This window comes from Natrix helvetica (assembly GCF_964273705.1).
Source record: "Natrix helvetica genome assembly, chromosome: 15".
In the NCBI taxonomy this organism is placed as follows: Eukaryota; Metazoa; Chordata; class Lepidosauria; order Squamata; family Natricidae; genus Natrix; species Natrix helvetica.
This window is the reverse complement of record NC_138565.1, coordinates 450372-466654: the sequence shown is the minus strand read 5'-3', so window position 1 is coordinate 466654 and position 16283 is coordinate 450372. Positions and strand designations below refer to the sequence as shown.

General features: G+C 45.7%; 1 protein-coding gene across 2 annotated transcripts in view; it reads left to right on the top strand.

Annotated features, from left to right (window-relative positions):
- Nucleotides 1-16283, top strand: part of FUBP3 (far upstream element binding protein 3) — a 35329-nt gene that overhangs the window by 1185 nt on the left and 17861 nt on the right. The window contains exons 2-6 of one of the 2 annotated variants that reach the window (XM_081967559.1): nt 6588-6693; nt 12394-12444; nt 12971-13001; nt 14320-14369; nt 15640-15711. In XM_081967559.1, the coding sequence (XP_081823685.1) occupies nt 6591-6693; nt 12394-12444; nt 12971-13001; nt 14320-14369; nt 15640-15711 (307 nt within the window). In that variant the 5' untranslated portion in view covers nt 6588-6590. Of the gene's footprint in view, nt 1-6587; nt 6694-12393; nt 12445-12967; nt 13002-14319; nt 14370-15639; nt 15712-16283 lie in introns of both variants that reach the window. The other variant, XM_081967558.1, reaches the window with a different exon arrangement.

The window sequence follows — 16283 nt, the reverse complement described above, 5'->3', positions numbered from 1 at the left end:
AACATCATCAGTGTTAGAAGGGGATGGGGTTCATGGAGTGGAGAAGGAGGAACAGAAGGACAACTGGGAGGTCCTTGGTGCTCTCTGAGCTTGGTGGTTTCCTTGCCAACGTTCCATGACCGAACTAGGTAACGTCATCAGTGCTAGTGAGTGTGAGGGTTTCTCCCTGTTTATATACAGTGCTCTTGCAAGACATTTCATGACCCAACCAGGTAACGTCATCGGTGCCAGAAGGGAGTGCTGCCTTCTAACATTTATGATATTACCTAGTTTGGGCCATGAATTGTCTGCAGGAAAACAGCACCAAGGAGCCCTCCTGTACGGAATACAGTTAGTTCTCAACTTACGACCTGCTGTTGAGCCACCAAAATTTCTGTTGCGTTAAGTGAAACATTTGTTAAGCAAATTTTGCCTCATTCTACGACCTTCCTTGCCACATTTGTTAAATGAATCACTGCGGTGGTTCACTTAGTTGCACGATTATGAAGCAAATCAAGCTCCCCCACTGACTTTGATTTCTAAGACGGTCGCCAAAGAGGAATCATGTGACACCCCCGGGGACGCAGCGACCGTCCTAAATATGAACCCGTTGCCAAGCATCCAAATTTGGACCGGGGGGGGGGGGTGCTGCCACAGTCATAAGTCCCTTTTTTCCAGTGCCGTTGTAAGTTTGCAACGTTCACTAAATGAAGCGATATAAGTTGAGGACTACCTGTACAGGTTTGACACGATGTCTCCTTCCCCTGGGCTTTATTAGTTCGGCAGGAATGCTTTTTTTCTCTGCCCTGCGGCAGTTTTCTGCAACGTCTACAATCCCATCCACTTGCACTTCTAGCTGGAGTAAAAATCCCTTATTTCCTCTACTACTGATAAGGAAAAGGCTGCTGATCCTCTGACAGCTTTGTTGGTTCTTTTGTGCAGCTCTACAGCATCTTCACACCGCTGAAAACGGGCGCCTCATTTGGCAGATTTGCAACCAGGACAATGCAAAATTGCTTTTGCCATTGCCTGGATTCTAGATTCATCTTCCCCGCATCCTTCTCGTTTAGCTTCTTACTTATTTCTTAAATTTATCTGCCGTCTGTCTGCCTGGCTCTTATGAAAGCTTTGCTCCATCTTTTGGAAAGTTTGAATTCTTCAGATCGTCCTTGCTGTGTTTTTTCACCCGTATGCACGCCTGTATCCCTCACACTCGTGTGTTCATTTTTTTCCTGGGAAGGACCGCTGTTGGCAAAGCCCGGAGAAGGAATAGCAAATAGTAAGTTAAGGAAATTAAAGTGCAACTTAAAAAGAGGACGGGATGAAATGAAAATATCTGAATCGCCCTTACCTTCCACCTCTCTAACTTCCTAGTCTTACAAATCATCCTTGCTTCCAATCACATTCATGCGTTGCTCTCTACATTTAGTCCTCGACTTACAACCTTCCGTTTAGTGGCAGTGCAAAGTTACAGCAACTCGCCGTCAATTGCCTGCTAAGCATTCCGTCTTGTCTCATTTATTCTTTTTTTTAAAAAAAAAATTTTAATTTTCAAAACAAACACAACGCATCCTTCTTTACATACTGTAGAAAGTGTATCAGTTGGTTACAAAAAGGCTTTCGTGCATCTCTTCCACAGTCAACAAACATAATTCATATTAAGTATTTTAACTCAGATATTTATACATGTTACCATCATCATACCTCCATTTTCATTTGACTATAATTGTTTAAGCGTCCATCATAAAATATACCAAGATTTAATACATAACCACATACTGGCATTTCATTTACTATTTCTAAACTCCAATAACACTGAATCCTTATGTCCTATTCTAGCTAAACATCCCTAATATTTATATCAAAGTTTTCTAATCCTCCTTTCCAAATCACTGTTTACAATTTTCATCCAGTTTCCTTATGTTGTACCCATACCTGTATATACATTGTTATCATTATCCCTCCTTTATTTAACTATATCCTGCATCATAACATTTTCCCCCTGATAATCAAGACTTAACTGTACCTAACTTAGTTCTTTTTTATTAACCTTTATCTATAATCCAAAAGGATTTCTAATCTTCCTTTCATGGGTACCATTCAATATTCATATCCAGTTATTACTTATCATAACACTACACATTGTATACATTATTATCATTATCAATTACTTATTTAACTATATCTATTGTCACTAAATTTCACTAAGTATAACTAGTTTTAAATTATACTCTTCCATCTATCAACCTGTATCTTTCCAGTAGCAAAACAGTCTCAGGTCTTCTGCCATTTGTGGTGTCAGTCCTCTAATCATCTCCTTAATCAACTTTGTATGGACTCCTCTTAGCAACTCCTTGCTTACAAAATCTCTCATGTAATTTCGATGCCCTTCTTCTGTTTCCTTAATCAGCTTATCTTTGATTGTCAGTAGTGTTATCAGTGATATTGCTAATAAAATTTCTCTCTTTAAATCCATAAATTCTTTTATTTTTTCTTCTTCTGTATCTTGCCATCGGGGGTAGATTTCCCCTCCATTTAATTCCTCTTTCCATGTTCCACTCTTTCCATTTTCAGAGACAAACCAATCATCATAAATATGGTGCCGGCTTAGAAACCAAGAGGTGGCGAGTTCTAGTTCCATTTTAGGCACGCAAGCCAACTGGGTAACTCTGGGCCAATCCCCAGGCGACAGTGAGTTGTAGTCCTGCCTCTAGTTTGCGATACTTCTGCCATGCATTTACTGGCTGAACGCTGGCTGAATAAAGCGCCTGGATCCTGCCATTGCATGGACCCTTCTATCTCTGATCGTGTTTAGCATGCCCTCCAGACCAGGGTGCCCGGTCAGGCCACAGGCTAAGTAACCATGGCAAGAGCGGCACAGGGCTTATTCATCAAAAAGGGGTTGCGTAACTGGACAGCCCCCGTGTCATGATTTGTGGATAAGGCAGAATTGAACAGACCGCTTCATGCTAGCGCATTCATTGTTGCCCAGTGTGCATTCACTTCAGCCCCTTTTCTGGCTGTGCAATTCTGTGCAGATACTGTCATGCAACAATTAGAGTACCGTAGAATAGAATAGAATTTAGGAGTAGAATAGAATAAGAATTCTTTATTGGCCAAGTGTGATTGGACACACAAGGAATTTGTCTTTGGTGCCGATGCTCTCAGTGGACATCAAAAGACAGGATACGTTGGTCAAGAGTCATAAGGAACAACACTTAATGACAGTCACAGGGTACAAATAAGCAATCAAGTCATTCTAGGAAACAATATCAATTGTAAGGATACAAGGAACAAAGATACAGTCGTAAGTGGGAGGAGATGGGTGATAGGAGTGATGAGAAGATTAATAGTAATGCACCTTTAGTGAATAGTTTGATTAGTGTTGAGGGAATTAGTTGTTAAGCAGAGTGATGGCATTCAGGAAAAAAACTGTCCTTGTGTCTAGTTGTTCTGGTGTGCTGTGCCCTATAGCGTCGTTTTGAGGGCAGAAGTTGAAGCAATTTATGTCCAGGATGCGAGGGGCCTGTAGTTATTTTCACAGCCCTGTAATTAGGTCCTGTAATGTCTTTTCCTGCCTCTTTTAGACCGCTAGATCTCGTGTCCTTGCCACGTTTGTTAAGCGAATCACCACAGTTGTTGAGTTAGCAACACGGTCGTTAAGTGAATCCGGCTTTCCCGTTGACTTCCCTTGTCAGAAGGTCACAAAAAGGGATCACGTCATAAATACATGCCAGTGTTGATCACGTGACCACGGATGCCTGCATGGTCAGAACAACAGTTGGAAGGGACCTTGGAGGTCATCTAGTCCAACTAGCTCAAGCAGGAAACCCAAGTGACTGCCCAATCTCTTTTGTAAGTGTAAGTCGTAAGTGTGAAAACACTCATAAGTCACTTTTCAAGTGCCGTTGCAGCACTGAACAGTCACTAAACGAATGGGTGTAAGCCGAGAGCCACCCGGGGTGTATTTCCCCAACATCTCGATAAGATTTTTCACCTCCTAAACCACAAACCAAAACTTTGAAAGAAAACAGATGTAGGAAGCGTTTTTGCGGTATAAAATTGGTGAAGCACAGAGGACAACCTTATGATTTTATTCAGGCATATGGATTTACGGTCCTGATTAAGGAAGCAAAGCTGCCAGTTGGATGAGTGAACGCTTGCTTCTCTTTGCCCCACATTTGTGTTGTGGTCATAAGTCGAGGACTACCTATGCTGTGTAGTCAAACCTCCTAACTTCAATTGTTCCCCTGAATAATTGGGGCTGGAAATGAAAAAAAAAAACATTCAAAAACTTGTTTGCAGACATCATTCCCGCTAAGTCACTTTTTAAAGTCTAGCTGTGGCGTTCACACCCCTTCGGCTGCTCTTTTGAGCCGCAATTTGTCAAGAAAGTGCCACATCATCAATGTCAGAGGTTTTGACTTGACCTGGCCAGGAGTGGGCTGTGAGCCAACCTTTGTTCAAATAACAAAAAGAAAAAAAAGAAAACACGGATTAATTCAGTGGGACCTCAAGTCAAACGGAAAGCTACCAAATTAAAGAGAGGGCTTTCATTTGCTTCTGTACACTCGGCGTGACTAACTGACCTGCTAGCAAACACGCTTGCTTAGCGGTTGTTTTTTTATTGTTACTAGACTGTGGGGTGGAATCCTAGGGCTGGAAGGGACCTTGGAGGTCTTCTAGTCCAACCCCCTTGGTCAAGCCAGACAACCTATATCACCTTTTCAGATACAGGTGGCTGTCCAGCTTCTTCTTAAAGACTCTTAGCGATGGAGCACCCATAGCTTCTGGAGGGAAGTCGTTCCCCTGGTCGCTTTCAATGTCACGTTAATTCAGGTGTCAGCAACCTCTCTCTCTCTCTCTCTCTCTCTCTCTCTCTCTCTCTCTCTCTCTCTCTCTCTCTCTCTCTCTCTCTCTCTCTCATGCTTCCTGAAGGAGCATCCTTTGACGGGGGCTGTTGGGAGGACATTTCCTCTCCCTTTTCCCCTCCCTGCCTGCACAACCGTCCAGAAGCACCTTGGACATTGCTCCTTGTTTTGCCTTTTTCTTTTCCATTTTATCTCTCTCTTAAGGGCGTCGCGTTACATAAGCTTTTGGATCACAAATGTTTTGCCAAACAGCTGCAAGTTTGAGGAAGCCTAAGCCCTGAACAATAATCTGCGTTTTATTTTTGGTTTCTTGGTATTAAAAACAAAAACCAAACAGGTTACTCCTCGGCTTGCAACCGTTCATTTCTTTACAACAGCATTTCAAAGATGCACTTAATGGCCGTTAAGTGGCCAAAGTGGAGCGTGCATGCCTGTGCGACGTCCAGCTAGTTTCGTGGGCGCTGCAGTGCCGAAAAACAGGCCATTTTGAGGCTCATTTTTGAGGCTTTTTCAGGCTGTTTTCCGGCACTCCGGCAGCCACAGAGACCAGCTGGTCGGCAGGCTGGAAACCAGAAGAGCAGCTGGCCACGGCACGTGTGCCCACAGAGACGGCTCTGCGTGCCACCTCCGGCACATGTGCCATAGATTCGCCATCACGGCACTGGAAGATGGTCAGGGGTCACCAGCAGAGAGGAAGGAGAGGGGTGGGGGTGGGACTGTAACTTGCTGCCTCTCTCCTGGGTCCAAAGGTGGTTTGCGCAGAAGCAAAAGAGGCTGATTCCCAGTAAATCTTCTGCAAAAGGCAAGGAGGCTCCTTGACCAGCAGGCAGTGTGGCCAATGACCCCAACAGAGCGGAGATACGGCCCCCCTGGGGGCTAAATCCCCCCTCCCACCCCCGGATGCTTAGTTCCCCACCTTCCTGAATAAACAGCTGCAAAAGCAGGAATAAACAAACTTCTTCAGGAACACTGGGATAATTGCCGGGGCCCTCAAACTACAGCCCACAAGCCAGACGTGGCCCGCTGAAGCCATTAATCCGGCCCACGAGGGACCATGAGGCTGCCCCTGCCCACATTGCCCCACCTACCCGCCAGCCCCCACCTCCAGAGAGAGGGAGGGCGGGGGGGACACACACACACGTCTCTCACCCTCCCCCCCCCCCACTCGTCCCCAGGCAGCCACATCCCTTCACTAACCTCCTTTTCCACCCCCAGGAGCATAACAAATTAAAGTTTAATTTGTGTGTATTTTTTAATGGACTGCTCAATTGGCCATGCCCACCCAGTCACATGACCACCTGGCAACGCCCAGCCAGCCAATCCGCCAGCCCCCCAACAGCCTGAAGGACCATGAATTGGCCCCCTGTTTAAAGGTTTGAGGACCCCTGCCGTGGTTTCAGAAGCTGAATCCATCTAGGTTTCTGGAGGCTCCAAGGTCTCTTCCAGCTCTGTTCTGATTGGCTGATTGATTGGTTGATTGGGTCTCCTGCTTGAGCAGGGGGCTGGACTAGAAGACCTCCAAAGTCCCTTCCAGCTCTGTCCCGAACCTGATTTTCCAGGTCTTCCATGGGTTCACCATCTGTGCCCTAATTGTGTCCGTCTGCCTTTCCTTCTTCCCTCTTTCCTTCCGTTGTGGACTCACCTGAGGATTGTGTGGCTTACCTGTAATAATGTTGATGGGTTGAGGATTGGCTAGGCAACCTAGCTAACACCTTTTCTGAATTTCTCTGCCTACAGCAAATGGCTGCTAAAATTGGAGAAATTTCTCATGTGAATAATTCTGCACCCCTCGTGGACCCCTCGGTGTACGGTTACGGAGTAAAGCGGGCTTTGGAAGAGGGGAGTAAGTATTATTTTATGGTTTTCAACATTTTTGAAATCTCTTTTACATTAAAGGAAGTTTGGTTTGGTTTACCAATGGCTGGCAGTGGTGAGGAGAATTATCCATCCATCCATCCATCCATCCATCCATCCATCCATCCATCCATCCATCCATCCATCCATCTATCTCTATCTATATTTATCTACCTTCCTACCTAGCTACCTATCAATCTATTTTATCTAGCTTATCTACCTACCTACCTAATTTATTGGCCGCCCATCTTACCATAGGGCAAGACGGCTTACAGTTACATCTAAGTTAAAACATGAAAAGTTAAAATCAAACATTAAAAATCTAAGAACAGGTGGGGAGGGTGGGGGCAGAGTTGTGAGGAGATGGGATCTGTTATTACTCAATCAACCCCCCTTCTCTGTGCTGCTCCCCCATTGGGGTCCCAGGCAGACCGGCACAGCCAGGTCTTTAGGGCCTTAACGAAAGGGTAGGAGGGCTGGGGCCAACCTCACATCGGGGGACGGGGGACAAGATGTTTCCAGAGGGGAGGAGCCGCAGCAGAGAAGGAAGGCCCTCCCTCCTGGACCTCACCAGCCGCAGTAATTGGCCTGACGGGACCCCCGGCGTGTCTCCTCTGCTGGCACGAGTGGGGCGGGGCCAATCCCAGTGGGGGGAGACGGTCCCCCAGGTAACCTGGACCCCCATCTATGAATGGAGGTTTGCAGGCGGCACCCTGCAAGAAACGGAATAACACAGAGCTGTTGGACGTGCTGTTAGAAGATGAATGTCACCAGCATTAGTCGTTCTTGAGCCGGTTGTTTCGTCTTTCCCTTGATCAGACGGGGGTGGGGTGGGGTGGGGGTGGGGGTTCCTCAGTTTTCCATCCAGCGAGGGCTTGTCCAAGGGCAATTGTGGAGATGCTGATAAGTTCCAAGGAAGGTTTGACTTGTTTCTCTTGCAAAGGGGGGAGCGGGAAGTCCTCAATTTATAACGGTTTGCTTAGTGACTGTTGACAGTTACAGCAGTACCGCAAAAGTGACTGAGGAGGGCTTTTTGGCAATTACGACCATCCCAGAATTCCCACCACGTGATCAAAATGTGGACACTTGGCAACTGGTATATCTTCATGACGGCTGCCTCTGGGTCAAATGGTTCGCTCTTTTGCCACTTTCTGACCAGCAGAGTGAACAGGATTCGCTTAATGGCCAGGCCAGTTGTAAAATAGGGCGTAACTCCCCTAACTGCCACCTTTAGTTTCGTTTACTGTCATTGCACCTTGTACAACAAAATTAAATGGCATTAAAGGCCTTTAAATTCTGGCCCCGGTTTTTGGTCGTAGGTCAAGGACTGCCTCATTCAGAGCTGAGACTTGCCTCATTCGTGGTTTCTGCCCAATTTGTCCTACCTCAACATTGTCCTCTCCGGGCGTTGTGGTTTCTCCCCAAGAAAATTGTTCTGCATTTTCTGTCCTGGCAGAGTTTTTACTTTCGGAGTTGCATCTTTCTTCAATTCACTCTGATTCCGAGCAGCTTTGGACTACAGGTAGTCCTCGACTTAACGACCGCAACTGAGCCCAACATTTCTGTTGTTAAGTGAACCATTTGTTAAGCGAGCTTTATCCCATTTCACGACCTTTCTTGCCACAGTTGTTAAGGCGAATCATTTTGGTTGTTAAGTGAGTCTGGCATTCCCCCATTGACTTGTCAGAAGGTCACAAAAGGGGATCGCGTGACCACCAGGGACGCTACGACCATCGTCATTGCGAACCAGTTGCCAAGTTCTTGAATTTTGATCATTTGACCATGGGGATGCTGCAACGGTCATAAGTGTGAAAACCGGTCATAAGTCAGTTTTCCCCCATTGTCGTCGTAACTCTGAACGGTCACTAAATGAATAGCCAGGGACTATTTCTGTAATAGGAATTTCTTACTCGAGTGAATCAGGCACGATCTACTCTTTCAAAAGCCCTTTATTACGTGCAGCTTTGGATCTCGTACAAGTCCGATTGCATAATTACAATCCATTAAAGTCTTCCAGATTAAATTAAAGTTATTTATTCATTTAAACCATTTATGCAGCTGCCCGTCTCAGCGGCAACTCCGGCTACCCTACAGCTTAAAAATCAACAATTAAAGTAACAATGCAATTAATGGATATCCGAGGTCACAAAAAACAGAGCCCCACTTGCAACAAAACGATCAGCCGGCAGATTCAAAACGTTGTTTAAATACAAAGCAATTTCTGAGATGGATGCGTGCTGACATCGCTTCGCCTGCTCTCCGTCTAAGACACAAATTGTGTGTCATTTCCAGTAAGAAGTATAAAATATCCTAGCAACTATGACCATATGTAGAGCCAGCTTTGTATACTTTGTCTGCATATAAAGCTTAATAGTGCTTAACAGAAGAAAAAAAAAATAGCTGACAAACGGAGGGGAAAGCTGATTTTCAAGCATTCGTTTCACTCTTGAGTTTTAATGTGTTAAATGAAAACTAATTAATTAATTAATCCATTAAAGCTCAACAACTCCTGACATACGACTGTGATTTTTTAAAAAATGGCCATAAAACACGGAGTCTGTAAAATTTTCCTAGCCAATTTGGAGCTGATGGAGAGCGATTTGATAAGGATTTAAGGGAATACGGGAAACTCAGAATAATGTTTTAATGTGGCATCTTTTTAATCGTTTTAATTATTTTGTTTTTACTTGTTTTATAATCTGTAAACCTCCCAGAGTCACATAGGGGGGTTGGGCAGCACAAATACAGAAAGAGGGAGGGAGGGAGAGAGAGAAGAGGGGAAGGAAGGAAGGAAGGAAATGGAGGAAAGAAGGAAAGAAAGAGAGAAGGAAGGAAATGGAGGAAGGGAGGAAAGAAAGAGGGAAGGAAGGAAAGAGAGAGGTTAGAAAGAGAAGAAGGAAGGAATGAAAAAGGGAGGGAAGAAGGAAGGAAATGGAGGGAGGGAGGGAGGAAAGGAAGGAAAGAGGGTAGAAAGAGAAAGAAAGGAAAGAGGAAGGAAGGAAATGGAGGGAGGGATGAAAGAGAAGTTAGAAAGAGAAAGAAAGGAAGGAAGGGAAGAGGAAGGAAGGGAAGAGAGGACCTTAAGGCAAATCCTTAACTTTCCTTTCCTGCTTCTGCTCATCGCTCTCTCTCTCTCTCTCTCTCACCCTCCTGTGCATTTTCTAAATTTTACTTCTCCATCAGGTTGGGAATAGCCACCTCGGCAGCGAGAAAGGCCCGTGAAAGTCGCATCTATCCCATTTCAGAAAATACACAGCTGATTGATGGAGCATTATGAAACAGAGGTCGTCCTGGTGGGGCATTGATTGTCACAAGTCCCTGCACTTTTCTAAGAGGGGTGGGTGGGTGGGCGCCATTCCTAAGGAGCTGCCCGATTTTTCTTGCCTTAAAATAGACTTTATCCGTGCCTCTCGCTGCTGAAAATGACTTAGCTGACCTGGGAAATGGGCATGAAATGGAGCTTGAAATGCAGAATTCATTCTCTTTTTCTCCACGCTCCCTTTTAAATTATTTCCCGCAAAGGGTGCTATACTTTCTTAAAACAAGCAGTTGAAAACCCAGAGTAATTGGGTGGCTCGGTGCAAAGAAGGGGGAGGGAAAATTCTCCCCCCCCCCCCCCCGCGGCTGTGATTTCCTTAAGCGTTTTCCGCCTGCCAAGCTGCTAGCAAATTCCCTTCCAGCTCAGCTTTTAAAATCACCTTTTTAGAAGAATCGATTAAATGCGGTTCCCGTCCCTTCGTCCCAACAAAATAACTGAGAATAATTCCCAACAAAAATCTTTCAGATTGACCCAATTAGCTGAAAAGGGAAGCTTTTGAAAGCAGCCAGGTCTCCCCTTCTAAATCTAAAAGCTGGTTGTGATTTCTTTCTGGTACACGAATCTTATGTTTTGGTACTGGAGGGTGATGTCCTTGGAGTAGTTGCTTCAACAAGTTGTAGAGGCGGCTTTCTTGTAATTGGGGTGCTCTTTGGTTTCTAAAGGGACTCGGTGGCTCAGTGACTAAGACACTGAGCTTGTTGATCAGAAAAGTCGGCAGTTCGGCGGTTCGAATCACCAGCACCGTGTAACGGAGTGAGCTCCCGTGACTTGTCCCAGCTTCTGCCAACCTAGCAGTTCGAAAGCATGTAAAAATGCAAGTACAAAAATAGGGAACACCTTTGGTGGGAAGGGAACAGCATTCTGTGCGCCTTCGCCGTTGAGTCATGCTGGCCACATGACCACGGAGACGTCTTTGGACAGCGCTGGCTCTTCGGCTTTGAAACGGAGATGAGCATCGCCCCGTAGAGTCGAGAACGACTAGCACATATGTGCGAGGGGAACCTTTACCTTTACCTTGGTTTCTAACTAAAGTGATAAGATGCAGTGAAAAGCTTCAGTGCAGGTAGTCCTCGAATTGCGACCCACAATCGAACCCCAGATTTCTGTTCGTAAGCAAAGCATTCGTTTTGCCCCATTTTGTGACCTTTCTCGCCACAGTTTTTAAGTTAGTCACATGGTTGTTAAGTGAATCTGGCTTCCCTCTTAGCTTGTCAGAAGGTCGCCAAAGGGGATCATGTGACTCTGGGACAATGCAACCGTCATAAATAGGAGTCAGTTGCCAAGCATCCTAATTTTGGTCACATGACCATGGAGGTGCTGCCATAGTCGTAAGTGTGAAAAACAGCCACCAGTGAGGTTGTATTCAGTGCTTTGTAACTCTGAACGGTCACTAAACAAATTGTTGTTAAATGGAGGACTTCCTGTTCGAAGCTTCCAGATAAACTGAGGATGGACTACCTTGAGTGGAAACCTGACCATAAATTCAACGTGATAACGGAAAGGTCTTTGACCACAAGCTTCAGCAGAAGCTCCCAGGACATCTTAGCTGGACGTCTTTGTTCTGACCTCGGCTTCCCAAAAAAGCCCAAAGCAGAGTCCTGGTCCCAACAAAACCCCTTTTGTTAAACGAATGTGAATTCCTCTCATTCACCTTCAGCCAAGGCCTGGCAAACAGCCTTTCAAAGGAATATTTATGACCACAGACCTTATCTATCTTGGAAAGCTGCCAGGTAAATATTTTCCAAATGAGACGCTGTGCAAGGAAAGACTGGGCACAGAGTCTCTGGGATTCACGGACAGATCTTCACACTCCTGAAACGAATCTAACGACCGAATGAATGAATTGTTTCTTGCAAAATCCCCCTCCCCTTTCGCTCCTCTTTTGTTTCCTCTGGGAGGGGCCAATCACCTGTGGCTTTACTCCCAAGTCAACCCTGATTTCTGAGCTGTTCTTTTCTTCTGGCAGCTCTGCGCATGCGCACACTGGGAACGGGCTCCAGCTGTTCCTCTGCCTCACTGCTCTCTAGCTCCGAAGGCAGCTGAGAACTGCCAGACGGCCCTTGCTCCCTCTCTGCCTCCAACACAGAGCCCTCGTCCGTGCCTTCCCCAGGCTCCAGGACTGGCCCAGGTTCCTCCCCAACCCCCTCACTTTCCGAATCTGCTGCCAGCTCCGCTGGTGGGCCACAACAGTCTTGAGTAGAAATTTGACCATAACTTCAACGTGATAATGGAAAGTTATTTGCCCGCAAGCTCCAGTAGAAGCTTCCAGACAAGCTGAGGACATCTTAGAATGGACATCTTGAGTAGAAACCTGACCGTATCTTTAACTTGAGAATGGAACGTCCTTTGACCGCCTTCTCTCTTCCACAGGTCTCCGTGTAAACTGGCTTCATGGATCACAGATAAGAGACAACCCCAGAAGTATGTTTGTATGTCTCTCTCTTTCTCTCCAAATACTTTTCAGTTTTTGATTTGACTTAAAACTCTCCAAATCTCTTTTGTGGTGGTTGTATTTAATGCCTACCAATCCTCTTGATCCTTTTAATATCGGCTTTCCTTTGTCTGCGTGTGTGTGTTGGGGGGGGGGGGATCCCCATGGCACAGGGAAGACCACTTCTAGGGATTTGTGGGGTGGGGTAGAAGGGGGTGGTCTTTCTCCCATGCTTCACAGCATGGAAGGGAGGTAGATCAATTTCCTATCCTGCGTTCAGCTGGACGCTTTCCTGCCTGTCTGGGGTGGATGAAAACACCTCCTCCTGTTTTTTCCGTCCCGCGTGAGGCATTCATTTCAGTCACTGAACCCAAATTGCTGGGTTTTTGTTTGTTTCGCTCCACTTTTCTCTCCTCCCCGATGAAAACGGCCAGATGAAGTTAGTTTATCCATGCTAATGCTTTGATTTTCTCCCCCCCCCTTTTTTTTTTTCCTCTCTCTTCCCTGCCACAGTAGGTAACCAGTTAGGAGCCCTAGTACATCAAAGGTAAGCCCTGGGTTATGTTTTATTATTTATCGATCATGTGTAATTGTTTATTGATCTGCCTTCTGTACCGGAGTCTTTACAGAGCCAAGAGGTTGGGAGCGCCGGGAAACAGTGGGGCAGTTTCCATCTCCTTTCCTAAGCCTTGTGCTTCAGAATATTTTATTTTATTTTATTTTATTTTAGGGTTTTTTTGGGGGGGGTGGGGGAGCTGTAGGAGGTGAAGGGGACATTTGTGGTGTGTTGACACAGCAGAGGCTCGCGGTTAATAAATATTTACGTGATGCCATCGAGTGAAGAAGTGGAAAAGAAAAAGAGAGGCTTGGGTGAGATTTGAAGAAGGGGAGGACAATATTGTATGGATGGATGGATGAGATTAGATAGATAAATAAGATAGATAGATAGATGATAGATAGATAGATAGATAGATAGATAGATAGATAGATAGATAGATAGATAGATAGATGATAGATAGATAGATAGATAGATAATAGATAAGAAACGAAAGGAGATAGATAGACAGAAAGAAAGAAAGAAAGAAAAAGAAAGAAAGAAAGAAAGAAAGAAAGAAAGAAAGAATCAGGACAAAGATTAAAAAGATACAGTCAGTCCTCGTTTAGTGACCAGAGTTATGACAGACATCCCTCCAAAGGGTATTTATGACCTGGTTCTGGAGTTCTGACAGCAATTGGAGGTTTTCAAGAAGAAATTAGACATCCATTTGACCGGGATTTGTATCAGATCTCCTCCTCTTGGGCAGGGGGTTGGACTAGAAGACCTCCAAGGCCCCTTCTAACTAGTTATTCTTTTAAGAGGAGATGGGCTAGATTAGGTCCAGCTAGGTCCATTAGTGGGTACTAAAAATTGGCACTGGAGAACAGTTAAGAGAATTCAAGAGAGGCTGGGCCGTTTGGGGCAACGTAAGGACTCCAGGCTGGTCCCTCTCTTTACTCCACCTCCACCTCTTCTATAGCTAATGATATACAGGCGGAAGTGAGTCAACTGGGACGAATTTTAAACCTTCACTCCTCTTTTGTTTCCTCTGGGAGGGGCCAATCACCTCCAAGGTCGACCCTCCCTTCTCAGCTGTCCTTGTCTTCTGTGCATGCGCACACTGGGAACAGGCTCCATCTGTTCCTCTGCCTCGCTGCTCTCTAGTTCCCTCTCAGCCCCCAGGACTGGCCCAGGTTCCTCCCCAACCTCCTCACTCTCCGACTCAGGAGCCACATCACTAAATCTGACTCTCTTTTTTCCCCCCTTTCTAAACTGGGACGTTATAGAGGCAGAAACATGGTGGTTTTTTCTTTTCTGTTCTCTTCAGGGCGGTGATAACCGAAGATTTCAAAGTGCCTGACAAAATGGTTGGTTTCAGTAAGTATTTACCGAGGACCGGGGGGGGGGAGGGGGGCCTTCAGCACTCCTTCCACTGGCGATCGGTTTGCGTTTTCCAGTAGAGATCCGCCTTCCTTCGGCTGGAGCCATTAACCGACCGCTGAGGCCGTTGCAATGGTGGGATGAGAAACTTCTCAAAACTATTAAGAATAAGATGAGCGGCTTCTGTCTGTTGCAGACATCTGCTACAGCTAGACTCTGACAGTTCACTTAGTGACCGTTTGGAGTTAACAACGGCACTGAAAAAACTGAGTTATGACCCTCGTTTCACACTTACGACCATTGCAGCATCCTCGTGGTCACTTGATCAAAATTCAGAGTCTTCAAGAGAAAGGTGTAATGAATGGTTGGGGGGAAGTGAGTATTTCTTATCTAACGAAGAGAAAGACCAGGGGGGGGCATGATAGCAGAGCCCCCCCCCAATACTGCCACAGAGAAGAGGAGGGTCAACCTATTCTCCAAAGGGCTTGAGGGCAGGACAAGAAGCAACGGGTGGAAACTTGTCAAAGGAAGATTCAGCCTTAGAACTAAGGAGAAATTTCCTGACACTCAGAACAGTTACTGGGTTTTTTTCTCAGACTAGAAGATGCACCTTTTTGTCTCCCAGAAGGGGCTGAAAAATGTCCGGGTGTCTTCTGGGCAGAATATTGCTGAAGCCCAGCCCACCCGCCGGCCATTTTATTTTTGGCCTCCGCATGCCTCTTTTTTAAGGCCGTTTTGGAGGCTTTTTCCAGGCTGTTTCTGAGGGTTTTTGAGGCTTTTTTCGGCCTGGTTTTTGAAGCTTTTGGGGGCCATTTTTTAGGCTTTTTCAGGTTGTTTTTGAGGCTTTCCTTGGTCCCTTTTCAAGGCTTTTTTCTGGGTTCCCAAAAAAAAGGGTTTAAAAAAGCCTCAAAAATGGGCTGCCAAAAGCCTTGAAAATGGGTAGAAAAAAGGCCGGAAAAGGCCCCCCCAAAAGGGCCGAAAATGAGGCGGGCAGGGGCCAAAACCCTTTTTGTTTTGTTTTCCTCTTCTAAATTTAGGTGTTTCTTATAATCTGAAAAAATACGGTAATCAGTGGAACAGAAGTTGCCTCCAGAAGTATCCATCCCTGGAGTTTTTCAAAAAGAGACTGGATAACCTTTTGACTGGGGTGGTATCAGATCTCCTGCCTTGAGGAGGGGGTTGGATAGAAGACCTCCCAGCCTTCCATTCTACACTTTATGTCCTAGGAGTAAGACACCTCTTGATGTTGGTTTACATTTTTTTGCAGTTATCGGCAGGGGCGGTGAGCAAATCTCCCGGATTCAGGCGGAATCAGGGTGCAAAATCCAGATAGCATCAGGTAAGGAGTTTTGGGGAAGAGGGGTACACGGTCATTTGATGCTTTGCTCCAGTCCGTTTTCTTATTTAGAGAAAGCCACTTGCACGATGGCATGGGTTCCAGTTGAGTTTGCAGTGTGGGGAGTCATGGGTTGGGTCTTTCTAAGCCATGTTTGGTGGCTTAGCATGGCATTCTCTCACCTGAGCACCTTCTGGCTAAGAATATCTTAAGAATGTCGCTTTCTTTCCGTGGGCTTCTAACTGACCAGTTGGAGCAGACTCCAGCCTCAGGTCTTTTGCAAGCGATGGGTATTAATCAGGGAGGCCCTGAACATTGAATTGGGCCACGTAATTTGAATTTTTCAGAACAAAAGAGGGGTCCCTTAGCTTGAGAGCTTGTGAAAGAGAAATTCAGCCTAGAACTAAGGAGAAATTTCCTAGCAGTGAGAACAATAAATCTTTGGAACGACTTGCCACCAGAAGTCATGGGTGCTCCATTCCTGGAGTTTTTAAGAAGAGATCGGACGGCCATTTGTCTGAAATGGTACAGAACAGTGGTGAAATTCAGTTGGTTTTTTTTTTACTACCGGTTCT